Raw genomic sequence first — 26,446 nt, 5'->3', positions numbered from 1 at the left:
ATACTAGAGGAGGCTTGAGTCAGGATAAGGTCCAGAGAAGGTGAAGATCCATGCTAGGGGAAGTTCATGCCAGGGAAGGATCCATTGTAGGGGAAGGGACAAGGCATGGAACAATCCATGCCAGGGAAATTCCATGTTAGAGAAGGGACCATAGCCAGGGTCACTGTAGGGGAAGGCACATAACATAGAAGGTTCATGTCAGGGAAGGGTCTGTAGCATGGGGGGTCCACAGCAGGGAAGAACCTCAGCCGGGGATGTTCATGCCAGGGAAAGTTCTGTCCAGACCTCTCTCTGGGTCCTGGAGTGACTATCCCTCCTCAGTGATCGTCAAGCTAGACAGATGAGGGTCCCAGTGCAGCCAGGTCATCCATCCACCTGCTCAAGCTTGGGAAGCTGGCTGACCTCCCCGACCTCTGAAAACCCCTTGGGACAGCTGTGGGGATGGTGGGACAGGTTCTTCCACGGCATCTAGTTCCATGATTACTGTCCCTGTGGCTGCCGGGTGACTTCTTTTCTCAAGAGCCACTAAAATGACAGTAATTTTTGTCACCTGCCTCTCTGAGCTGCTGAACGAGCCTTCCCTGCTGTGATTCTTTCCTCAGGGCCCACCAGGCAAGGATGGGCTCCCTGGACATCCTGGCCAGAGAGGCGAGACCGTGAGTATTACAAATGCTGGGGACAAGGCTGTGCCTGGCCTCTCTGGCTGGGTCTCCCACAGCCCTACATATAACGTGCTGCTGGCTGCTGGGCATAGTCAGGGGGGTCCTTCCCAGCTGGGAAAGACCAAAGGCCTTGGCAAGGCATCCTGTGGGTCAGCCATCTGCTGCTGACTTGGGGTCAGGCTGTGGGGTGGGCAGGAGCCCCAGGATGTCGCAGTGGAAACTGGACAATGGCTCCTTGCTTGTTTTCGTAGTTTTGGCCAAAGGACATGTTTAAAGCCATTGGGACACAGTACTGTTGGCATCAACAAGACCTGTGTCTATTTCCTCAGGGTCACTGTGAGTGCAGCCTTGCTGGGACACCACAGGCCTTATCCGGAAGAGTACTTGGGGGAGGCTCTGTACCTGTGGATAGCTGATTGTTTAGGCTACAGAACCCCATGACAAGGGCCATGTCACATAGATCCTAGTATTGTCCATCTGGGAGAGTCCAGCTTGGGGAGCTGGTGGGAGGGAGCAAAAAGATGCCTTTAGCCTCCTCTGTGATGGTAAGGAAGAGTTTGTGCTGGAGAGATGAGCTGGCTCAGTGTGTAGGTGCCCAGTGGGTCAAGCATGAGGTCTGCATTTCGATCCTCAGTGCTGATGTGAAAGCTAAGCATGGAGGTGCAAGTCTGTAACTCTGGCTGAGGAGAAGTGGAGACAGGAGGCTCCCTAGGACTGGCTGGCCAGTCTAGACAATGAGTGGACTCCAGGTTCAGAAAGAGACCCCATCTCAGAAAGGGCACGTGCATGCCTGTGACCTTGGTTGCGCTTGGGACCCGGGGATTTCAGCCTTTGAACAACTGAGCCCTCCAAGGGACACCCTTGCTGCCATACTGGATCCTCTCTGTGCCCCTGCCTCATCCACAGTAAGGGGCAGTTTGAACAGGTGTAAGTGGTTCTCCCCAGCAGAGTGGGGCCCACAGGGCTGACCGGCTCCTGTGTCATTGCGTCCAGTTCGTTGTGCCTGAAGGTTTCCAGGGGGCTCTCATGGCTCAAACTGGCCCTCCTGATGTGGGCCTTTGAACGCCTCGTCAGATAGCGTCCTGGCACCTGCTTTAATACGTTGTCCCCGCTGTCTTTCAGTGCACAGGGACGAGAAGCCTTTTAATTATGCCTTTGCCAATGTTCGAGCAGCCCGTACCGGCTGATAAATGGAGATTACCTTGCTCTTTTGTTTAGAGAGAAAAATTAAAACATTTCTTTAGAGCTTTGCACATTTTCCTCTAATGCCTTTCCAAGGAGACAAGAGAGAAGAATTTTGCATACTGTGTGCTTTTCTCTCTCAGGCTCATTCTGCAGATCATTAAGCCGCCTGTCTTGGCTTGGAAAAGTACAGTTTCCAGCAACTGCTATCATGTCTGGCCACCTCTGTAGGCACAGGGGCACTTCCATGTTGCTGCTGACCCTCTGGGACTCATCTGGAGCCCTCTAAAGGGTGGACTTTCTTCTTTCTCCTCTCTTCCTCTCCTTTTTTTCTCTCTCTTCCTCCTCTGCTAATGAACACAAGTGGCCACTACTTCTCCTTAACGGGAGCCAAACACCTGTTTCTCAGGAAGGAGCAGAAGACCGGGCATGGCTGGTCCTGGAGTGACTGTGGACCTGGTGGGAGGCCTTGCTTGCCCTTCTCATGAACAGGGCCATGAGCAGAGCTTTACTTTGGCTCCTGTGTCCTGTCAGCACCCGCCCCCCCACCCCCGACCTGCCCATCACCTTGTCTTTGACTGTCAGATAAATGTGTCTTAGAAATGGTTTCTTCTGCCCACTGTGTGAGCTGAGCTGGGCTGAGAGAAAAGAGCCCTCCGGGGACTGCAGGGCAGAGTCGCATGTGGTTCATGTGGCCAGTGAATTGTGTGAGATATTAGACTGTCGCCTGCTGGCCCTGGGCCACCTGCTCACCCTCCTGCCGTAGCGATGACCTCTGCGCAGCTGGAGTGCCCTTCGCGGGCCTTGGGTAGATCCATCCTTGGACACCTGGCGGCTGCGAGTGTATCTCATTGGGCCTACTTTGCTCTGTTATCGTGCCTCAAATCAAGCTTGACTTGCTGCAGCTTCCTGCTCAATAGGAGAGTTTGGGCAGCAGAGCCTGAGTGGGGGGCGAGCCTGGACCATTCCAGGCATGAGCACTCAGATCCTCAAGGAGACAGCGTCTATGAAGTGACTTTAAACTAACACATTTGCGCTGACGGCTTCAGAGAGCCGCCAAGCCTGGCTCCCGCCTGTCCTAAATATGAAGAGAAGCAGGCTGGCGAGTCACCTGCCGTGCGCCAGAGGCGTGGATAACAAAGGCTAAAAAGTCCCACAAAGTTGCTAATGAGCACCAGGCCAGAGATGGCTCTCATGTGTCCTCAGAAAATGAACACGCAGTGACAAGAGAGAGAATAACAGACTAAAAATCCATTTCTCAGCACAAAGACACGGCATGGAGCTGCCCCACCTGGCTTCAGGACTCTCGTGAAATTAATATGGGAAGGGAGCATAAGACCTGACTCTAAATGAGAGTTTGGAGCACAGCCAGTGGGTATAGATGCTGGGTGGGCTTCTGGGGAGGCCGCAGCAGGGTGGTGGGTGCTGCAATGGCCCTCTGCTTGCTGACTCTCTCCACAGGGTTTCCAAGGCAAGACTGGCCCTCCAGGCCCCCCCGGAGTGGTTGGCCCTCAGGTGAGACCTTGTGCAGCATCCTGGGGCTGGGGGTCCGGGCTCTGGTCATTTTTTCCCAGTTCGGGGTAGTGGGGGTGGTAGATCCCACTAATGAAGAGGCTTAAGTCCCATGGCAGGTATATGCTAACTGTAGGAGATGAAGGGGGTTGTGCTGAGAGAAAGCAGGCCACTCACGGAGCATGTGGCCTGAGTTCAGCAACAGAGCTCAGGTGACCCCAGGCCAGACAGGGCCAGGCTCTGGAGTTTGACTACCCCCAAGGGCACAGGGAGGGGCCAGTGGTGTCTTCATGTCCTGTGGTGGACAACAGAGGCACCTGATTCTTCTACTCTGGTCAGTGTCTGGGGCTCTGATCCCAACAACACAGATCTGTGAAGGGTACAGGTTCTGGCTAGGGCTGATGGCTTTCGATCCAAGGGCAGTATTGTGTCTGCCACCTTGCTGCTTAGAAAGTCACACCTGCCACAATGAGAAGAGACTGACACCCATTGTCACCACAGAACTGCAGCCCGTGAGGCCTTCTCCCCTCTATAGCAAATCTGGCAGCCCTCGGCACCTTTCTGATCACATCCCAGAAACAGCCTCTAGAGAGGTGCAGGGGGACACAAGCCATGGCTAACTCTGTCCATTGACTTCATCTCTTCCTTCTGGAGTTTGGATGACAGGAGGAGCCTTGTGAGAGACTAGAGAAGAGTGATAGGTCCACTGTAGATGCTTCATCATCTTAGTTGGGGCTGTGCCTAGGCTCAGGAAGAAGATTATCCTCTTGCAAGTCACTCAAAACCAGCATGTCACTCAAAAACAACACTGTCTCTCCCCATAGGGTCCCACAGGAGAAACGGGTCCGATGGGCGAGCGTGGCCACCCTGGCCCTCCAGGCCCCCCTGGTGAACAGGGCCTCCCAGGTGTTACTGGAAAAGAAGGGACAAAGGTGAGTTTCTGGAAGCTTCCATGTCAGGGTAATCTTTTTTTTTTCCCCCTAGGGAATTGGTTAAAACTTTGTGTTTTCTCTTGATCCTTTTGGACAAATGGGTAATTTTTCAAACAAGTGCTTCTCTGAAACCCACACGTTCAGATCCATTTTGCTTGAACTTAGGGCTGTGACCCGCTGTAGACGGTGCACAGAGGGAGCGTGGGATCAAACCATCCCTGCCCCTGTGGAGAGCGCCTTCCCCTGCTGCCCACTTCTCCCAGAAACAGACTAAAGGCTCTGAGTCTTCAACAGCCAATGGAGATCTGGTAGAGCACGGTCCTTTGAAAACCCCTCCCTTGAACACACTGAAAATAGATTCTGAAAGTGAAAAAGGAATGTATTTCCAACCTTGTGCCCAGTGCCAGCTCTCACTATACTCGGTTTTTTGTAGTCTGTAGTTTTGTAGGCTCAGGTGCCCCAAATTTGTGGTTGTAATGTTTGTGTGTTAGCACAAAAACCTTCAGATTTCTGTAAGGGTAACTAACAATGCAAACTCTCAGCCTATTTTTTTTTTTATTGTTGTTGTTCTGAAACAGGGTTTCATTGTGTAGCCCTGGCTAGCCTGAAACTTGCCGTGTGTGTAGACCAGGCTATCCTTGAACTCACAGAGATCCACCTACCTCTGCCTCCTGAGTGTTAGATTAAAGGCATGTGCCACCATGCCTGGCCCACCCCACCTCTTAATGTGACCACATAAAAAGTAAATATAAATTTTAGAGACATACAGTAAATAAATACTGAAGAAAATCATACTTCATGTGTGTGTTTGAGTAAGTAAATACACATATCCTCAGATATATATGAATACACATGTGTGTATGTGAACACACATATATAATCCTAACACACACACAGCACTTGGTCTATAAATCTACTTCTAGACAGAGAGCTCATTGAGTTCAGAAAGACTTGTGTGTTCCCATGTGAAGCCCAGCGAAAATTCTGGAAGATATTCTAGCTTTTACAATTTCAGGAAAGGCAAGTCCAATGGTATCTGTTTTTAGAAGTGGACATTGGGCTGACAGCAAGTTCCTTGAGTGGCGTGTTTTTAACCACAAGTCACTGGTGTGCACTTAGCTTGGCACAGTCCCATTGAGGACCCCTTGTGGCCCTGCTGGACTTTGTAGGCCTGGGCCCTGAATAAGCACAGGGGCAGGGAGTCACAGCTGGAGTCTCTTCCCCAGAGCTACATACAGAGCCAGCCTGGAGAACATGGTTCCCGGGTGTGTACAGGGGCTGAGCTCAAGTGCACGGAGGAATAGAGGAGACATGCCAGGTCCTGGCTTCCATCCCCAACCTCCAAATCGAAACAAAACCAGAGAGTTTCTTTAAAGCCAAGGGGCTAAAGGAAGCCTAGGTCAACCCAGATCCCACTGGATCCTGATAGACGCCTCACCCTGCTCCTTAGACATGAAGGAGGTTGGTGGGAGATCAACAGCTGGAGCTTCCAGGTAGGGTTAACTCTGGCTCTCATTCCAGGGGGACCCAGGCCCCGCTGGCCTCCCTGGAAAAGATGGCCCTCCAGGATTGCGTGGATTCCCTGGGGACCGAGGGCTCCCCGGCCCCGTGGTGAGTGAGGGACTAGGTGGGTGTAGTGGTATGGTTCACAGTCCTGGCACTCCCTCTCAGTGCCCTCAATCCATATTTTTACTGCTTTGCAGGGAGCACTTGGACTAAAAGGCAGCGAAGGTCCCCCTGGACCCCCAGGTCCTGCGGTGAGTCAAAGTCTTCCATCCCATCCTATCCTTCAGACCCGTGTTCCACAGGCAAGGTGGGGTGCCCTCAGAGCTGGGAGGGCATGCCTAGCTGCCCAGGTCCCCATCAAGTATGTCAGGAGGACAGGGCAGAGCAGAGGGATAGTATTCCTGAGCCAGCGGCTGGGTTGAGAGTCACAGGGGCACCTTGTATGAAGAACAGCAGAGGAGTGGGAGCTTGGAGACCTACAAGTGACCTGTCTGGACGTGGAGGCCAGGAGGGGGACTCACACTTGGTGTGGACCCATCTTGGGTCAGCACAGAGAGGAGGTACTCTTCTTATGAACCTCAGGGACACGTTCTAGAGCAAGGTGGGCCATCTGGAACAGGTAGGGAAGGGGTCTAACTCTAGCCTGTAGTCCCGGAGCTATCACATGCTGTCTCGTGGATTAGCCAGTCCCCCACGAATCTCAGCACCCCAGCTGTGAGAGACTTTAGGACCCTGCATGCCCAGGCCCTTAGCTGCGGCTCCCGGTCTGAGGCTGCTCCTCCCCCGCACGGATGAGGACCATCAGCTTTGCTTCATTTACCATTTAAGCCAGCCTGATGGCTGTACTCATGTGTAAAGCCCAGATGAGTTTGGGAGTGACCTTCCCAGCTGGGTTCCAGACCAGGGAAGTCAGATGGGATGAGAAAAGTCTTCCCTTTTGATAGGTTATATGGAGGTTTTTCAGACTGTGTTGACCTCTTGATGTGACCCCAAGCTTAGCCTGAATCTATTATCATCAATATCTGCACTCAGATCAAGACCTCGTCTTCTAAATCTGTGAGCACTTTGTGGACAGGCGGACCCTACAGGGATGGGTAGGTGCCAGGCCTCTGGAAAAGGTCATCAAAGACAGACACAAAATAACACTTGTTCCCAGACACGTGGGGAGAGAGGGCTTGTGTAAGATAGAGTTATTTGAGGAGAAGAGCTAAGAAGAGGCCTAATGACAGCCTCAAATACTAGACCAAATATTCCACGCTTGCAGAAAGTCATACAGGGAGCCCTGAGGGCTCTAAAGTGAGTGGAAGAGTGGTGTGATCTGTTGGTGCTTAAGGAAGTCTCACCATACAGTTCAAGAGCCTCAAGTGAGTCATTTTCTTGCTATACTTTTAGGGTTCCCCAGGAGAGAGAGGACCAGCTGGTGCGGCAGGGCCCATCGGAATTCCAGGGAGACCTGGGCCTCAGGGACCTCCGGGGCCAGCTGGAGAGAAAGGGGTTCCTGTAAGTACCACCTGAGGTTGGGGTCCCCTCCCAGGTTTGGCCATGTCCCTCCTGCTGTGTTATCTCCATGGACACTCCCCTGGGGTGGGAGGAAGCAGAGGCTATGGAGTCTGATTATCCTATAGGGATAGACCTCTGAGGAGTTCCAGCCAGCTCAGCCTGGCCTACCCCGACTGCTGATATCACATTGGCTAGACACAGTCTGTCCCCTATAGACCTGTGCTCTGTCTAGCCTCTGTGCCTTCTAGGTAGTTGGGCGATACTGTCTGCTGGGTGAACATCACCTCCCCACTGGCCTCGCCCCATGGCTGGGCCTTTTAGGAAAGAGACAAGTGTTTGGGGATGGGTGGTCCCTTTATTGATGAGAGCATGGGAGGGAGACACTGTCTGGCAGTGGATGGCAGGTAGGTCCTCAGAAGGCAGAACAGCTCCTCTGTGAGGCCTGAGTTCACTGGGCTTTGAAAAGCCTCCAATGCCTGGACACTGGGCAGGCCTGGGTTTCTACACAGCCTTCTCTGATCACCCAGCATGGCTCCCTGTGCACAGTGGCACCCAAACCCCCACTTCATGTCTATAGTTCATATGCAGCTTCATGCCCTCTCATTACCCCTGATTTCCCACATCTGTGAGGGTAGGTTTCATAGATTTCAGTCCACCTTTCCGATCTCCGTGCATAGTGCCGTAAGGAGCATCCGTGTAGGATACGCATGGAGCACTGAACTAGACACATATGCCCACTGACTTAAGCGAGTGGAGCTCTGTGTTCTATGTGTCCTGCCCTCCTGGGTTCACATGGAGGAAGAACATGCAGACCACACTGGGACATCAGTACCATGGAGAATCTTGCAATGTATTGTTGCCAATTGATAGCATTGTGCCATTTTTAGTCAGGTACCCAGGACACAGGTCCAGCTGGATTCTGAGTGCAGCACAGAAGCCCTTGGAGGTTCAGGACATGTGGCACTCACAGACTTAACTGGAGGAAGCTTGCTGTTTCCAGAGACTCGATATTTAAGCAGGAACCTTGCAAGAACTGCCCTAAGCAGGGAAAAGCTCACTGTCTCCCAGAATAGCTCCAGCAGGAGGAAAGGATTGAGAGAGGGCCAGGGGTCTCTGCCGACTCCCAACCAGACAGGGGGAGATGCTGCCCAAACCCTGGACCTGCCAGAGCACTCCCAGCTTAGGGAGGACAGGCTGACTTCCAGGAGCGGGGAGTAGGGTGTAGGAAGGACAGGATGGGCTAGCCAAGCATCCGTGTCCCTCTCCTCTTGCACACAATTTCTTGGTGTCATTGGGAGAAATGAACTCCTAGCTGAGGTGAGAAAATGCTTGTTGCTCTTGGGTGATGGGATTTTGTCAAAACTGAGCATAGCAAGAACTAGTGAGGTCACTGGAGATTATGAAGGGGCACTTGTGAGAAAAATAAGTCAGTTATGAAGGCAGAAAAGATAAGGGTTTGTATGTGTATATGTCTGTGTGCATGCTTGAATGTGTGTGCATGCATGGCATGCTGTGTGAATGCCATGTGTGTGTGTATATATGAGTATACATGTCTGCATGCATTTGTGTGTGTGTATTCATGCATATGCACAAGCAGTATGCATGTGCATATCCTGTGTGTGAGCATGCCCATGGACATCTGTGTCTGTTTGTACTTGTGTGTGCACACATTGTGTATGTGTGTATGCACATGTCTGTGTTTGTGCTGTGTGGACACATGTGTGTGCATATATGTCGTGTGTATGTGTGTAGGCAGGTCTGTGTGTGCACAGGCAGGGCACTCACAAAGAACTGACAGAGTAACAGAGTTTGCACAAGCAGTTGCTGAGGCCATCCTGTAGCTCAGTGTGGTCCCTGTTCGCCAGCTCGGAGGAAGCCAAGCAGGCTCAGGGACTTACGCTCACAAGCTCTGCTAATAAGCTTTGACAAATATGTGAGAGAAGCCACTTAAATCAAAGGATTTGTTTGGACCTGTGGTTCCAGAGGTTTTGGTCCATAGTTGGTTCCATTGCTGTGGGTTTGGAGTGAGACAGAGCATTGTGATGCTCGTCTCATGGCAGCCAAGGGTGAGGTGGTGTCTCTAACAAGGTCCAGCCTCCTCGGACTTCCACAGCAACCCCAGATAGAACCAAGCCTTCACCATTGTGTGTCCAAACCACAGCACTAACTGTGTCTCAGTCTCCTCATCTCTAAAGAGTGGCCTCTAAATTGTTCCCTGTCCCCCTCTGAACCATTTCATACTGGACTCTGTGGGGCTGGACTTGATGATGTTTTACTCTGTGTAGTATTCTGAGTGTGATTCTGGTGCAGCAATGTGCCGGCCATGCAGAGTTGAGAGCTGGGCAAAATCACCTCCAAGCCCCTCCTGGCACGTTAGGACAGTGATGGTCCTAACCACTCCCTCACACCCCCAGGGTCCTGCCCCAGGGCCCCTCTCTGGGGTGTGAAGTGGTGGCGTGATGTACCCAATATGAAGCCGTATTGAATCTGAATTGCTTGTTCTCTCTAGGGTGAGAAAGGTCCACAAGGCCCAGCTGGCCGAGATGGCCTCCAAGGTCCTGTGGGGCTCCCTGGTCCAGCCGGCCCTGTGGGTCCTCCTGGAGAAGATGGAGATAAGGTATGGAGAAGCAGGAGTGCATGTGGTCAGGCAGGCAGTGAGTGCAGGCAGTGTTTTAAACAGCATCATGTATGCTACAGATAGAGGGCTCAGCTGGCAGAGCAGTGCTGTGCCCCTTCAGACCTGGCGTGAGGGGATGCTTTTGAAGTAGCTCATAAATAAATGACAACAGATAAGACCTGTCACGTGTGTGGGGAGCCTGGAAAGCACATGGCTCCTTGACAGCATTTCTGTTGCCTGAGACTTGGGCAGGTCGCACCCAGAGCTGAGGAAATTGCTCCCTGCTCCCTTCTGAACCCTTTCAGACTGGGACTGTGTGGGGCTGGATTCCATGAGGTTTTACTCTGTGTCTATTTTTAAGTGTCTTCCCTTGAATGATCGAGGTTCTGTTTTTATTACTCTTTCTGATGCCATTACTGTGGAGCCTGGATTTTATACTTCATTAAGGAAAGACTGTGCGGCTTATCTCTTCAGCTCCACTCTCCGTTTGTCATAGCTCTCTGATGATATTTCTGACTTTGTCACCTCTGCATAAAGGAAGTCTTAGTCTTATGTCTCCATGTGGGAGGCAGTCCAATGGAAACACTGGAGAGGACGGTAGACTGCCACATCACCACGTCTACTAACACCTCTGCAATGATCTGAGTGTCATAAAGGAAATTGAGGAGCTGGGGAGATGGTTCATCATAAACCGCTTGCTTTGCAAGCATTAGGACATGAATTTGACTCCCCAAACCCACATTTTAAGAAGCCAGATGTGGTGGTGTGTCTGTAATCTCAGAACCTGGGAGGTGGAGGTGAGAAGACCCCTGAGGCTCTCTGGCTGGCCAGTCTAGTCTATGGAGGCAAGTTCAAGGCCACTGAGAAACGTGTCTCCAAAAGGAGCAGATAAGGAGTCGGGGACTGTAGAGATGTCTTGGTGATTAAGAGCATTGGCTGCTCTTGTAGAGGACCAGGGTTCAGTCCCCAGAACCCACATGGCAGCTCACACCTGCCTGTCACTGCAGTTCCAAGGGATCCAACAACTTTGTCTGGCCTCCTTAGAGAGTCCACATGCAGTGTGCAGACATACATTCAGGCCATGTGCACCTGTACACACACACACACACACACACACACACACACACACACACACACACACATTAAAATCAGAAACGAAATCAAGTTCACATAAGGACATGCAAATCTTGTTTGCAAATCTTGGGACCATCTGGAGAGCAACTGTTGTTAGTCTCCAAGAAAGATTGCCCTTGGGACTGGGGAAAGGCACAGACAGCCACTGACAGCATCCTTCCTGTCCCTCCCCAGGGAGAGATCGGGGAGCCAGGCCAGAAAGGAAGCAAGGGGGACAAAGGCGAGCAGGTAAGTGTGAGTGTGCTGGGGTGACTGCTGAAGCAGAATGACCCCGTGTTCAGACTCTATGATCCCAGCACTGCAGACTCCTGGTCACACCAGTTGGGTTTCTTTCCTGAGAATATCCCACATGCATGTGTGTTCAGGCGTGTGAGGGAATCCATTGGTACAAGAACATGACCAGTCACGTGTCTGCCTGGGGGCCCATCCCTGAGAACCACAGAGCTCTGCAGAGGCCAAGTGTCCATTGTCCCTTGGTCTTTCATACATTCAGGGATGCTGGGTTGTGGCTGCCGAAACCCTGTCACCTACACCAGCCCCCTCCAAACTAGGGACTCATCTGAGCCTCAGACTAGTATTGGGGCACTCACTACTCCTGAAGTGATCTCAGCGGGCTTCAGTACGGGCCTCTGGCTCTCTGTTCCTGCACCTACAGTGATAGGCACTTGAGGAGAGCGTGTGAGTGAGGGTCCCTAGCTCAGCTCTTAGGAACTTTGAGACCTCTGACCTTGTTGTCTGAGGGGGCGTGTGGTTGTTGCTGAGAGGGCACAGAGTGACGTGCCCTGCCTCTGTTACCCATAGCAACTCGATCATGGTTGAATTGAGAGCCATGCCCCCTTCTCAGAGCCCACAACCTGTGCCATGATGTTAATAGTGTTCCCCTGATGACTGGCACATTTGGGGAGTAACTCTGATAAGTCACATCCTGAACAAGCCAGCCGCTTCCAGTGACAGAATTGACCTACTCCTGGGCTCATCTGCAATTCCAAAATAATTATGTCTCTGTTTGACCCCTACAGGGTCCTCCTGGACCTACGGGTCCTCAAGGCCCCATTGGACAGCCAGGCCCCTCGGTGAGTATGTTGAATGATGTAGCGAGGCCCACCTCTCAAGCTGTTGCCAGTCCTCACCCATGCTCACTTCCATCCTCCAGGGAGCAGATGGTGAGCCTGGCCCTCGTGGACAGCAAGGCCTGTTCGGGCAGAAGGGAGATGAAGGCTCAAGAGGTTTCCCAGGACCACCAGGGCCAGTGGGATTACAGGTAACCATGGAGCTTCCCAGGACCCCGCCCCCAGCAGAGGTGCCAATATCTTGCTGGGTCCACTCTTCCTGTTGTAGGAATGAGGAAATTGAGCCACACACACACACACACACACACACACACACACGCACGCACGCACGCACGCACGCACGCACGCACGCACTTGCGTGATGCTCTTGCTTCGGCATTTACCATGGAATCCTGGAAAATGGTGACCTGTAAGAAAGGGGTATAAAGTCCACATCTGAACAAACCACCTAGAAGTAACAGCCATCAACCCAGCCCACTTCATCCAGTGTCCTCTCGGTTACCTGTTACTGCTCACATGACCCTGCTGGGTGTCAGTAAAACCCCACACTCGCCATGCACCGTAAAGCGTACACCAGCCTTTTGTTTTATGTTATGGGGCATGTTGAATGCCATTAAATATTCTTTGAACACAAGCCTTTATTTTGAAAAACACAATTTTTAGTTACTGGTGGTATTTGGCATATGGTGGGCACTTGATTTATCCGGAAGCTTCCCTGCTGCTGGCTCATTAGGTTTATTGTTTTATGGGAAGCTGCCATAAGCGCTGGTCCCCATAAATCTCTGCATTCTCCCCTGATTATGTCCTCGGCTGTTAGAGCCCTGGAAGCAGGAAAAATCCTTCCATGGGACAGACTCATGGAAACACATTTCGGGGCCTTCGGGAAACATCTTGGGAGTGGCAATCATGGTGGGAGCCATGTGCCTCTCTCACAGAGTAGCACCTCACCAGTTTCCTGTCCACAGGGTTTGCCAGGACCTCCAGGAGAGAAGGGTGAGACCGGAGATGTGGGCCAGATGGTAAGTGGTTGGGCCATCGAGACCCAGCGTGGCTCCCCTGGTTTACGTTCTGGGGAAGTGTGTTTACATCTTGTCTTGCTCAATGGCCTGTCTTCCTCCTAGGGCCCCCCTGGTCCCCCAGGCCCCCGAGGACCCTCTGGAGCTCCAGGTGCTGATGGGCCACAGGGTCCTCCTGGAGGAATCGGCAACCCTGGCGCAGTGGGAGAAAAGGTAATGTCTGTCTGTCTACTCATCACAGTGCCTGCCCCACAGCTACATGAGAAGTAGTGTGTTCATGTGTACACACAGTCCTGTGTGCCTGTGTATGTGCACACACATGCATGTATGCATGCGTGTTTGTGCAGAGACACTCCCATCACATCCATCTTGAAACCTAAAAGTAGATTCATGCCCCTAAGTTCGGAGCTCTGACACTGTTCATTTGTAACAGCTGTTTGCAAAATCCAAAGCAGTAACACGTCTGTCCCTCCAAGCCCCACTCCCTCCCATCCCTGCGACTCAGATCTGGTGAAAGTCCTTCACATCGAGCTTGCTGTGGCCGCCTCTTCCCAGCTGCACTTTCTCACAGCCAGCGCCTTGTTATTCCCTCTGGCTGGTGTTAGGGCCGGGCCCTTGAGACTGCCTGAGCACGGTGAGCCCAAGTGTGTGGGCACAAGTATGTGTGGGTATGTGCACGTACGCTTGTGAATACACATGTGTGAACATGAATATGTGTGTGGGCACCGTGACAGTTTCACTGTGAGACTGAGCTCCACAGGGTGCTGGGAACACAGCCTTAGGAGGCCATCTTGGGCCTTGGGAGGGCTGGAAGCCTGACGCCTGCCCTTCCTGGGACTTGTTTCTGATGCAGGGCATTATGCCTAGAACATTTGTTCTTTTTGATAAGAAAGGTGGAGAGGAATGGGTGTGGGTGAGAGATACTGCTGCCCCCTCCCCACTGCCTCACCCCTGCACTGCCCTTGCTTGCCACCACGTCACAGGCCTTTCTTCCTGTCTCAGCGCTGCAGGGAAACACCCCGGGTCTCCGAGCTTCTGCCCTGATTGCCCGTGTTAATTACTTTTCCCATTGCTGTGACGACAACAAAATCAACGTAAAGGCCGATGGGCTTGTCTGGCTTATCACAGTGGGGAAGGCGTGGTGGCCAGTGTGCAAGGAGGCTGATCACACCACGTGTGTCAGGACGCAGAGCACCTGCTTGGAGCAGCTTTGAGTCAGTGTCCCTTGTGACCTGTACAGTGCCCCGACACCTGCTCCCCACACATCTCCATCATACCTCTCACATTCCTCATTGGCTTCCTGCTGCCTTCCTGTGGGCTATCTGACAACCCTGACCCCACAGAGCCCTGGACACCAGATGCCCAAGGATAGGCAGGTGGATAGGCAGGTGCTGGCAGATGGCCCGTCCGTTGTCACCATCAGTGAGGGAACATTCTAACACTGACTTATCTCTTCAGGGAGATCCTGGTGAACCTGGAGAGCCTGGTCTTCCAGGAGAAGGAGGTCCTCTGGTGAGTGTGGCCCTGGAGGAGCAGTGGGGTATGCCTAGTGGGAACATTGACAAGGCAATGGACCAGAAGCATCACCCTTGCCTCAGTTTCCCCTCCCATGAAATGAGTCATGACCTTGCTGTGTCGAACAACATAGAACTATGATGGGAAAGTGTGGCGTCTTGTGGGGGTTGAGCTTGTGTGCATGCATGTGTACATACGTGGGGCTGAGCACACATGTGCAGACCTCAGCAATGACCTCACAACTCATGGTCACCAGTAACTACCATCTGTGGTACGTAGGCCCTCTCACAGGCTGCCGTGAGTGTGAGCATTGCTACCCTGTTGACTCGACTAGCCTGAGAATATCCAGACCTCTGAAGGTTGGGTATGGTCACTGAGAGGACATCCCCAGAGTAGCTTTGGGCCTAGGAAGCATCTTGGGGGATTGAGGCATCTTAGTTTCCTGCTGTTTTCTGTGCCTGAGAACTATGGGGCTCCCTACCTGCCTTTCTTCTGTCTGGGAGCCAGCCCTTACCTAGAGCTGAGATAGGCCTTTGAGGTTTTAGAAGGCCATAGCTCTTTGCCTGCCTGGTGGAACATGGAGTTGCTATGGAGAATGGGAACCAAGAACAGTACCATCCCCATCCTGGGGCCCAGGGGATGCTGGGAAGGGGCTGCCGGTGAGACGCAGCAATGAGTGCATGGATGGCCCGTTGCAGGCCAGCACCTTTCCTGCTCTAGGTGAGCATACAGTGGGCTCTGAGAACTGAACCATCTTCCTCTCCAGGGACCTAAAGGAGAAAGAGGGGAGAAGGGAGAGGCTGGCCCCTCTGGTGCTGCTGGACCCCCTGGACCCAAAGGCCCTCCTGGAGATGATGGTCCCAAAGGCAGCCCTGTGAGTAATGCTAGATGCTGTGGTGTCTGGACAGTGTCCATTCCGAGTCTTTGTAGTGCCTGCATTGTGTGCTCCCTGGCCTAGGAACAGCTGTGTGAATGCTGTGTGTCTCAAGGGTGATTCTGTCTACTCTAGAGGTTTCCACAGCAGCTACTGATGAAGCTGCATGGGGGGATATGGGGAGGCATGGGATAGAAGCAGCAGCCAGTGAGGGGCCCTGATGAAAGATCTGCAGGCTCAGGGCACTGCTCTTCCCTGTTGGCCCCATTTTACATCAGAAGTCGAAGGGGCCACCAGAACGGATGTGTGGGTAGGACGCCTGTCCTCACTAGTCTCAAAAGAGCAGAAGGCTGCTGCTCCGTGCCTGCCTCCTGGGTGGGTTTGCTTTTCTGTGCACTCTTCAGGATTGGGGCCTCCTGATCAAAAGTGCTGGAGGTGTTGGGACTGTCCCTTGTCCTGTGACCTGGGTTGTGGTAGGCCAGGCAGGGTGTGTCAGGATGCTGATAGCTTGCTTCTCTCTTCTCAGGGTCCTGTGGGCTTTCCCGGAGACCCTGGACCCCCTGGAGAACCAGGCCCCGCAGTAAGTGTCCATCCATTCCTGCTCCCGCTTGCCACCCCCAATTTGCTTCTACCCCTCTCCCTGGTTCTTTGGATCACATCACCCCTCCAGGTTGTCCCTGTTCCAATGCCCAGGGTCTGGGGAAGGATCCGAGATACACTGAGGCTAGAGAGTGAACTTGAGCTATCCAGTGGAAGTAACAACTTTCTTGTTCCCACAGGGTCAAGATGGTCCACCTGGAGATAAAGGGGATGATGGCGAACCTGGACAGACGGTGAGTGTATGGTCTGATGGCTTCCTGATGGGAGCGTCCCTGCATTCTTGGGTCTTTATGAGAAGCCCAAACTTAGGTCTCTCTTGACTATGACCAGAGCTTAGGAGCCCTAAAGACCTAATGATGGCTGAGACCCTTCCTCCAAAGGGAAGATGCGTACACAGTCCCACCAGGGAACCTGTACAAAGCTCTAAGGGCTCTGCAAAGTGTCCCATAGTTCACCCTGAATGTCAGCCAAAACTACCCAACAGGTGCACACCTTCTCTCACAGGCTCAACATCCCTGTGACTGAGGCCACTTGGCCTTGGGCAGCTGTTTTAGTGCAAGGTGGTCTCCTTGGGGTGGGACCAGGTGACCCCTCAGGTTCCTGGACTGGACTGTGCCTTTCTCAGAGGTCTCTCCAGCTCACCTCCAAGGTGTGGCCAGCTCCTAGGGATGACTGACTATCTAGGTCTTTTTGCTACTGATATGATGTTACAGGCTGGTGCATTAAAATAAATTAATAAATGTGTTTGACTCAGGGTGCTAGAGGCTAGGAAATCAAGATAGAGGGGCCTGATCACATGGGGGGTCCTGCTGTGGCTTAGCAAGGCAAGAACAGATACGGTGGCTCATGCTTCTGATTCCAGCACTCGGGAAACTGAGACAGGAGGCTTGCTATAAGTTTGGGACTTTCTGGTCTACATAATGAGTTCAATGTGTCAGCCTTGGTTTCAGAGTAACATCCTGTCTTAAATAATGATAATATAGTGGATGTCGTCATAAAGTGATGGGGAAGGGGAAGTGGGCCTAATCACCCTATTATAATCAGCTCATTTCTGTGACAGGGGTACTCTATCTATGCACACTCAAAAGACCTGATCACCAGGCCCTGCCTCTCAACACCAGCACAAGGGCAATTTGATATGAGCCTGGGTTTCAGAGGCCGTTCAGACCGTATCACTGAGCCAAGGGCAAAGACTTGTATCACTGATCTGAGACAGGCAGCAATGAAAATGAAGGGCTGGGGTCACAGGCTGTGACCAGATGTGTCCCGTGCATGCCCCTGTGACCCTACCCCCTGCCTTGGACTCCCGTCTTCGTCCTTCTGAAAATGAGATGTAGGCGATGGTGGAGACCAGACAGTCTGAGCGTTAGACTCAAGCACACCCCAGGGGGGATACCTGTGCTCAAGATGCAGCAAGTGTGGGATGTGAGTTGGATTCTCTGAGTGCCACCAGCAGGGTCCAGGACTTGCTATGCTCACACCACAGAGGAGGCCATGCAGGCCTAGCCATAGAAAGGACTGAATCTCCAAGTGTTTGCCTGGCTGTGGGCCACACAGCCCTGTGTCCTGATGAGACGAATTTCTAATGTTCTGTGTTCTTTCCCAACCAGGGATCCCCAGGTCCTACTGGTGAACCTGGTCCATCTGGACCTCCAGGAAAGAGGGTAAGCCCTTCTGCCCGCCCCTCCCCACTTTCTGGCTGTTTCCTGTACAAAGCCCTCCACCCCTTGTGGAGCCTCTGGTGCCCCACATGGCCCTGAGGAGGGGACATGGATACCTGAAGTGTGGGACACACTCATCAGGTCACAGATCTGTGGGGTGATACAGGGGGGGGGGACTCTGAGGAAGCAGAGTCTAGTCCAGGGGTGTCTAGGATGGCCAATGACTGACACGTCTGTTATGCCATCACGGGAGAGAACATTTTCAAAAGCTGGACTCTCCTTGTCCCTAGACCAGCCTATCTGAACAGAGGAGATCCAAGGCAAGGAACAGATGTCCATATTGCAAGCTCTAGTGGGTGCCTGGACTGTGGTGTTTGAGCCTAGGAGTGTACAGGCAGGAGAGGGCCTTCTATACTCAAGGCGTCTAGGGCATCCCTAGATCCACCAGAAGCTTTGCAGGCTCCTGGAGTCGTGGGACCCTGCATGGGGGCCTACATCTTCACTGGAGAGTGGTCCAGGGTGGCCTCACAGCCTGCAGCTCTCCCTGGAGTCTGGGCCTGGTCTCCAAACTCAGAGCTCAAGTCTTCATTGTTATATTTTTTTCTCTAGGGTCCCCCAGGCCCTGCAGGCCCTGAAGGCAGGCAAGGGGAGAAAGGAGCCAAGGTAAGTTACCCTGGTGGCTGTGGCCTCTGTGGGCCTGAGAGAGGCTGGGGCAGTGGCAGGGAGCGGTCTGAGGACAGAGGAGCCGAGCCATGGAGCCCAAGAGAGGATGAGGAAGGCAGAGGGAGGAGGCAGAAGCCAGGGTGTGTTCACAGGTCACACCCAGTCTTTGATCTATGACAGAGGGAAGACAGCACACACAGGAAGTGGGGCCTTAGGAGACTGGCATGACCATTACCTAAGTGGCGTGTGTGGTGCCCAGCACTGGAACACCCAGCCACTCCTGCAGTGAGGTGGCCGGCAGGCCTGGATGGGAACATTTGCCATCTTTCTCTGAGGCTTAGTGAGCTCTGCATCTGGGTAACTGTGTGTCTCAGCACCTGGTGGGTGACCTGCTGTGGCTGTGGTAGTTACCACGATCAGCAGGAATCAGGGAGTCGCTATGTTTGGATATTAACAGGATGGAGCTCGGGCCAAGTCAGCCTTCACAGGAAGGTGGGAAGTAACACCATCTAAGACACATGGGGGCATCTCTGCAGTACCCCAGGGGTCGTGGTCTGGGTGCCTTGAGCCGCTGAACACCCATATCCTCTTCTGCAGGGAGAAGCCGGTTTAGAAGGCCCTCCTGGGAAGACTGGCCCTATTGGCCCCCAAGGGGCCCCTGGGAAGCCAGGCCCTGATGGTCTTCGTGGGATCCCTGGTCCTGTGGTAAGTGGCCTAGCAGGCCTAGGATGAGGGAGAGGTGCTGGTGGGGGCACATATCATATCCAGGAACTCTGTTTCAGGGTGAACAAGGCCTCCCAGGATCCCCAGGCCCTGATGGTCCACCTGGCCCCCTGGTGAGTAGCATGAAATGTCAGTGTGTCTCTGTAGGCAGGGCACTGGGAACTTCTGGGACAAGGACACTGACACCTCTCCCTTCTCCTACAGGGTCCTCCAGGACTCCCTGGACTCAAAGGAGACTCTGGTCCCAAAGGTGAAAAGGTGAGATAAACTTAGGGGACTCCAATATTGCAATAATAACACCATTAACTCATTCACAGGCATTATTGACCCACCTCCAAGTACCTGCCGTGACTGTCATGGGACCTGGAGGTAGATCGACAAAGGAGAAATACACCCAGGGCTTTGAGACTCATGTCTGTATCAAGGTGTCCTAGGAGCCCCAGAATTGACAAGAACCTTCTAGAGGCCCTGGTAGCTTCATTAACTGATGGTGACTTTTCTCCTCCTTATATCGATTTATTTGTAAATAAATGAGCTTGCAATACAAACAGCTGTTCACGGAGAAGGCAGAAGAGATACTCTTTTCCACTTTGATATCCTTCACCAGCATAATGGAAGCTGGAAGTCCTTCCAGAACATTTTAGAAACTCACGTGAAACCAAAAGATGTATAAGGCAGATATGGTGGATTTTTCTCCTGAAAGATTTTCAAATGAATATAAATCCTTAGCACTCTACAGTTTCCATTTGGTGTCGGCCTCAGGCCTTGTGGGAAAGGGTACATGCTTATCAAAAGTCAGAAAGTTCACTAAGTAAAAAGATAGATGCAAACTATCCCTCAGGGAAATCCAGAGGCCTCTGGGTCTGGGTACCCCTGTATGCTTCTTTTTGGCTGTTATTGGGGTCCAGTGCCAGGGATGATGGTGTGGAATTGAGCCCAGGGCCTCACACATGCTAGTCCAGTACCTTACTGCAAATATGTTCCTTACCGGCTAGGGGACATGAGACCTGTCGTCACGTGGCCTCTTATTTCCAGTCCTCAACATGTTGACTGTGGCACATTGCCCTGCGTTATGGCTGTGTGCCAGGTCACCTGGCCCACTGTGTGGTGGACTCGGGGCACTGGCGGCATGGATACCTCACACCTTCATTTTCTCACAGGGCCATCCGGGACTCATTGGACTCATCGGACCTCCGGGTGAGCAGGGTGAAAAGGGTGACCGAGGACTCCCAGGCCCCCAGGGCTCATCTGGTCCTAAAGGAGAACAGGTATCTATAGTAACTAACCTTACATCCCTGGAGCAGTTTCTGGTTTCCCTGGAGCCTGGGAGGAGGTCCCCATTGTCATGGAGTACCGAATCTTGCTTTGCTGATGGGGCCAGTGGGGGCTCAGGACTTAGCTAGGTCCCCAAGGCACAAGTTAGAACATACCCTAACCCCAGGTCCTAGGTGGAGGCAGGAGCTCACTGCTATGGTGACCCTCAGAATCAGAAGGCCTTAGCAGTCAGACCTTTCCCGCCACTTCACCTCCATGCAAGAGCCTCTGACCTGACTAGCTGGGCAGGAGACTGTGGTGGACAATCAGCCATGTTCACTTGTGGAGAGAGGTGGAACAGTGACCACAAATATCCCGGCCCCCACCTTGCCACAGATGCCCACATCTGACCCCAGACTTCCCCTGGGATCCACTGTAGTCGGTTAGCTTGCAGTCTTGGTGAGCCATGGTGGAGGAAACCCTCGCTGCATGTTGGTTTGGCTGTGGGAGGTAAAATGGAGGAGACCCCCAAGCTGAAAGAAGGGTTGTCTGTGTTTGGCACAGGAGAAAAGACATACATGTCTTTGCATGGGAATCCCCACTCATGATAATGGGATTCCCCACTTTGTACTCCCAGTATGAGAGCACTCACATCTGGGGATCTTTGCTTACCCACACCTAGGTCTATCCCTAAAGATAGTCAGATGTGGGGGTGACAGTAGCCTCTGGAGACTGAGCAAACAGTAGACATACTCTATAGGTCATATTGGAAGTAGATGGCATCAAAGGATGAGGCCCTGTGGAGCCTTGCCTCAGCCACCGTGGGCAGTTCTCTGACTGCCAAGTGTCGCCAGGCTTCAGTGGCACTCTTAGACCTGTGTGGCTCTGCAATGGAGGTTCACTCACTTCTCCACACACATTGTGGTCTTGGCCATGTGCAGGCTTGAGAAGTATGGGACACACAAGGGACCCAAAGACCCAGGCCCTGTGAGCTAACAATGGAGGGAGACACTTTCTCCTCTGTGAGGCTGGGCTGTCAACTGTGGCTGGACAGACTAGACTTTGGGATACTCACTGCTTTCCCTATGCCCACTGTGGTGAGACCTAACACCATGTAGCCAAGCTGGGCAGGAGGTTGAAGCAGACCTGTCTGAGTTCCATAGTGTGTGGTGGGGGTGGTATCTTAATTCCCGGTTCCTTCCAGCCTGGGCACAGGGCTGGGCCTGTGGATTTCAGCCTGTGGCTGGTGTTCTGGTGAATCAGTCTAATCCAGTGAGGAAACATGTTGGCTCTCACCGTGAAGTAAATTCTAGAGTGGATGACTACAGCTGCCTGCCAGGCTTCAGTGTCCCTGGAAAGGAGACTGTGAGGGAGCCTGGAATCATGGCAGGGTCACAGGGGTCACCTTCCCCAATTCCACTCCTATCTAAAAGCTGGTAACCTGCATTTTCTGGTCCTTTCTAGGGCATCACTGGTCCTTCTGGCCCACTCGGGCCTCCTGGGCCCCCTGGCTTGCCGGTACGTATGTAGGATGGGCACAGGGGATAGAGGACCCAGTGGATACAAGGAGGGAAGGGAGGTGGACGAACCGGCCTAGAGAACACAAGAAAGTCAGGAGAGATGATGGGTGGACCAGGGATTATTTGTATGTAACACAACATTGGGGTTCCAAGTCACAGGAGCAGGAGAGGGGTGGCTGGTCCCCTGGTTGCCTTGCCAAAGGGGAAGGGAAGGGCAAACTTTAATACCTGAACCCCCTCCCAAAGAATGGAGATCCTTCTGTAAGCATCTGGGGAGGTGGAGGGAGGTCTTGGCTCTCCTCTTCCTGGTGTGCATGAGTTGGGCCAGTCTAGTCCAGGCTTGAGAATGTCCTTTTGACAACCTGGGCTGGGCCTCCCTTGTGTTTTCAGGGTCCAGCACCCCAATGTCATTCCCAAATCCCTAGCTCTGCCCACTCTGACCCGTCTGTGTCAGTCGGGCCTTGGGCCCACATGGCCATGGATGTCCAGCAGCCGCCTCCTTCCAGGCCCCTCAGTAGACCAGGCGCTCCCTTGACTCTTGATGTCCAAATGTCTTCCCAAGCTGAGCATTGTGGGCAGGGTGGCATCTCATCAGACACCCTCTGTCTCCCGGGGTGGGGGAGGCGTGAGTGGCAGCCACAACCAGCCCTCCTCCTGCCAACCAGCAGAGAGGACACTTAGGGAGTTGGGGACAGGCTGAGCAATATAGGACCTGTTTGTCCCCTCCGTCTCCTGACATTCTGACCTCTGCTCTCTGCAGGGCCCTCCAGGTCCCAAAGGTGCTAAAGGCTCTTCGGTAAGTGACTCTGCCTTGACGGGGCCCATGATACCTGAGACTACCTTGGGGTGGGAGAGGAGTCCCCTGGGAAGTGGGTCACCTGGACGCCCACCCTGACCCATGGAGGTCCCCTCCACCTCTCCTCTCTTCCTCGTCATACTATGCGTTGTCGGTATTCTTTGTTTTGATTCTGTTGCTCTGCTGCTGGCTGCTTTTAAGGATTATTTTAATTGTTGCTGTTCATGGGGCACAGTGGGAGGAGATCAATGAGACGAGCTAGCTCTGCCAGACCCTGCAACCTCTTCACACTCCGGCTAACATACCAAACCCCCGGAATGGGTCTCGCTGTGGCTTTTCTCTACGTGCATAGGACATGTCCTGATCGAGTTGGGGTCATTAGCGTTTCTGTGTCTTTATTGTTACAATGTGTGGGAGCCCTCCAGCCTCTCTAGATATTCATGAAGCCTAGCAGGCTAGTCCGTGTGTCGGCCCCACTGTGCTATAGAACACCACGATTCATTCCTCCTGTGTAACTGTGTTTGGTACCCATCACCCATCCTCCATCCTTCGAATGTTCCAGTCCCCCACCCCCTCCCCCAGCCTCGGAAATCACTATTCTGTCATCTACTTTCTATGAACTATTAATGTTCAAATTATTCTACATTATATTTCTGGTAATGTTCACTTCAGAGTGCCTCTAGTCATCCCCCTGCCCCGCGTCCCCCCTGCACAAGACAAGATGGCCTTCTTTATGCCTGAGCAATGTGTGTGCGTGTGCATGTGAGAGAGAGAGAGAGAGAGAGAGAGAGAGAGAGAGAGAGAGAGAGAGAGAGAGAGAGAGAGAGAGAGACCTTATCGACTGGCTGGAGCACCCAGGCTGATCCCATGTCCCCGCTGCCCATCAGTGCAGTAACCGCTCGGGTGTGCGAGTGTCACACAGACAAAGTGACTTTGTGTCCTCGGATGCGCATTCAGAGGTGGCACAGTGAGATCGTGTAGCGTGTCCATCTCTCTTTAGTTTCCATGTTGCGGAGCTATTCTGCGTTCCCACCACAGTGTCACCCTCTCTGACACTTCCTTCCCTCGCTGACAATGGCCCTGCTGGCTGAGGTGGGATGGAATCCTGCCAGGGCTGGGTTTACATTTCCTGCATGCAGCCCTGTGCTTCCAGAAACCTGTTTGCTGACACTTTCCCTTCCTTTTGATACCTGTCTCCTCTGTTCTGAATGAGCCCGGCCCATCTTAGGCCAACACGCCTGGGCGGCTTGCTCCCTGCCGAGGAGGGTGCTGGCCTCGGAAGCAGAGACCTGCCTTGTCCCCTTGCCTGGCTTTCTGGAGGGAGTGGGTCCAGCAGGTCATGTCAGTGCCTGACCGAGTTCCGGTTTGTCACTTTCTCTCCAGGGTCCCACCGGCCCGAAGGGCGAGGCAGGCCACCCAGGACTCCCTGGCCCACCCGTGAGTATCTGTGAAGTGTGGAGGGAGATGAGGGAGTGTCTGTCTGTCTGTGGGGCTTGCTGTCTGAGATGCAGAGAGACTGAGGGCATTCCCAGGGCCTGATTCCCAGGGATGCAGAGGGACCGTCAATGTCACAGTCCTGTCATGGAGCTCATAGACTGACTTGCCCTGGGGAGGATTACTGGCCAGAGAGAGAGAGAATGTGCATATACATGTATGTGGGTATATGTGACTATGTAAGTGTGTCATATGTCTATACATACATATGTGTGCTTAGTTATGTGTGTATATATTCCTATGTGTAAGTAATATTTGTTTCTGTGTTCATGCTTATAAGTATGGACTTGTGCATTTGTCTGTACCATATATATTATATGTATGTGTGAACATGCATGCATGTGTGTGAGTATATTTATTTGTGTACATTGTGCATGTGTGTTTGTCAACATACCTATGTAAATTTACAGGCATGTTTCTCTATGTATATGTGTGTGAATATGCATGTGTGTTTTTATATGTGTGTATTATGCATGTATGTGTATGTACATGAATATGCATGTATAAATGTGTAGGCATTTCTAGATGTATATGTGTGAACATGAATGTGTGTTTCTATATGTGTATTATGCATATGTATGAGTGTGAACAGACATGTATAAGCATTCAGGCATGTTTCTATAAGAGTATTATGCATGTGTGTTGTTGTATGACAAAACAGCAGACAAAGCTAAGGCCTTGAGCCACTGCGTTCTGGAGAGGAGGCAGGGCCTTGGGCGGGGGCAGGGGGAATGGACACCTGGTAGGTGGATGGTCACAGAATGTTAAGGATATAGAAAGGAGGTGAGAAAACAGTGAGCTGGCAGCTGTCCTCCAACCAGGACAGAACCCGAGGGACCCAGCCTTCTGGTTCAGGGTCACAGGGCCGTCCTTGTCCCCTCCGACCCATGGCTGCTCTCTTCTGCACACCAGGGCCCTCCAGGTGAGGTCATCCAGCCCCTGCCAATCCAGGCGTCCAGGACTCGGCGGAACATCGACGCCAGCCAGCTCCTGGACGATGGGGCTGGGGAGAGCTATGTGGACTATGCTGATGGCATGGAGGAGATCTTCGGCTCCCTCAACTCCCTGAAGCAGGAGATCGAGCAGATGAAGCGGCCACTGGGCACGCAGCAGAACCCTGCCCGCACCTGCAAGGACCTTCAGCTCTGCCATCCTGATTTCCCAGACGGTGAGGGAGGGCCTCCTCACTCACTCGCCACCGTGGGAGGATGACTAGGCTGGACCCCTTATTAATCTGTGGAAACATCAGAGAGGCGGTTACATGGTCAGGGGAGGCCAGACAGGGAGCCGAGCATCAAGGCTGACCAGGCATTTTCCTGCCTTACCCTCAGCCTCATTGCCCCTGATCTGTAAAATGGGGCCAGAAACACTCCCTGTGAGTGGCAAATGGACCGTGTATAAAACGCATTTGGCCTGGCGCCCTTAGCTGGCCCAGAAGGCAGCTTGCTGTCAGGATGTGCCGTGCTGGGGCAAGCGGATTTTAAACACTGACAGAACTGTGGAGCGTCACTCTCTTCAAACCGAGAGTAAACCAAAACCAGCTTGTCTTCCATGGGGAAGCAGGGATGCTCCTCCTGCAGGATGTGAGGGCTGTCTGATTCCAGTTCCTCCTGACTCCACCCTTGTGAATTTCCAGGTTCATTTCAGAGAATTCTTTGTCTTTCTGTCGTCCACCCGTCAAGGTCAGCAGACACTCACAGTGTGCTGCACGCCCCGGCTGTGTGAACAGGGCTGTCTGCTGCGCTTTATGCTTCCCACAGGAACAGGAAAGGGCTGTGAGATGAAGAGGATAGGCTGTGCCCGTGGCTTTATGGCCCTGGCTGTGCATTTAACAGCTAGACTGAAATGTTACAGTGGCTTCTGCTACTGTCCGGGGAGCCATTCTCATGAATCTGCCTCCCTGCCTCTAAAATCCAGGTGAATACTGGGTCGATCCCAACCAAGGGTGCTCCAGGGACTCCTTCAAAGTCTACTGCAATTTCACAGCCGGAGGGTCCACGTGTGTCTTCCCCGACAAGAAGTCTGAGGGGGTGAGTACCCGTGTCAACCGCCCGCTTCCGCTTGGGTCAGGGCTTCAGTATTTCTTGTGTGTATGCAGCTTTAAGGCTAAAAGCCAGAGGCCAGTCAGTTTCGGAACCAAGAGCATTCTTCTGGAAGTCGCTCTTAAGTGGTCCTAAGATGTACTTCAGGTACGTGGAGGCAGGTGCAACCTCGG

At 52.8% G+C, this 26,446-nt stretch overlaps 1 protein-coding gene across 2 annotated transcripts in view; it reads left to right on the top strand.

Annotated features, from left to right (window-relative positions):
* Col5a1 (collagen type V alpha 1 chain) overlaps positions 1-26,446 on the top strand; it is a 156,456-nt gene that overhangs the window by 115,019 nt on the left and 14,991 nt on the right. For both annotated transcript variants that reach the window (XM_015986637.3, XM_015986638.3), the window contains exons 37-63: positions 603-656; positions 3,306-3,359; positions 4,181-4,288; positions 5,810-5,899; positions 5,992-6,045; positions 7,187-7,294; positions 9,804-9,911; positions 11,220-11,273; positions 12,065-12,118; positions 12,199-12,306; positions 13,081-13,134; positions 13,237-13,344; positions 14,590-14,643; positions 15,413-15,520; positions 16,047-16,100; positions 16,300-16,353; positions 17,731-17,784; positions 18,391-18,444; positions 19,042-19,149; positions 19,227-19,280; positions 19,372-19,425; positions 20,328-20,435; positions 21,886-21,939; positions 22,702-22,737; positions 24,121-24,174; positions 25,144-25,399; positions 26,149-26,261. In XM_015986637.3, the coding sequence (XP_015842123.2) occupies positions 603-656; positions 3,306-3,359; positions 4,181-4,288; positions 5,810-5,899; positions 5,992-6,045; positions 7,187-7,294; positions 9,804-9,911; positions 11,220-11,273; positions 12,065-12,118; positions 12,199-12,306; positions 13,081-13,134; positions 13,237-13,344; positions 14,590-14,643; positions 15,413-15,520; positions 16,047-16,100; positions 16,300-16,353; positions 17,731-17,784; positions 18,391-18,444; positions 19,042-19,149; positions 19,227-19,280; positions 19,372-19,425; positions 20,328-20,435; positions 21,886-21,939; positions 22,702-22,737; positions 24,121-24,174; positions 25,144-25,399; positions 26,149-26,261 (2,169 nt within the window). The remainder of the gene's footprint in view (positions 1-602; positions 657-3,305; positions 3,360-4,180; positions 4,289-5,809; positions 5,900-5,991; positions 6,046-7,186; positions 7,295-9,803; positions 9,912-11,219; positions 11,274-12,064; positions 12,119-12,198; positions 12,307-13,080; positions 13,135-13,236; positions 13,345-14,589; positions 14,644-15,412; positions 15,521-16,046; positions 16,101-16,299; positions 16,354-17,730; positions 17,785-18,390; positions 18,445-19,041; positions 19,150-19,226; positions 19,281-19,371; positions 19,426-20,327; positions 20,436-21,885; positions 21,940-22,701; positions 22,738-24,120; positions 24,175-25,143; positions 25,400-26,148; positions 26,262-26,446) is intronic.

Source organism: Peromyscus maniculatus, chromosome 4 (assembly GCF_049852395.1).
Source record: "Peromyscus maniculatus bairdii isolate BWxNUB_F1_BW_parent chromosome 4, HU_Pman_BW_mat_3.1, whole genome shotgun sequence".
Classification (NCBI taxonomy): Eukaryota; Metazoa; Chordata; class Mammalia; order Rodentia; family Cricetidae; genus Peromyscus; species Peromyscus maniculatus.
The sequence above is the reverse complement of the archived record's forward strand: the minus strand, read 5'-3'. Positions and strand labels throughout refer to the sequence as shown.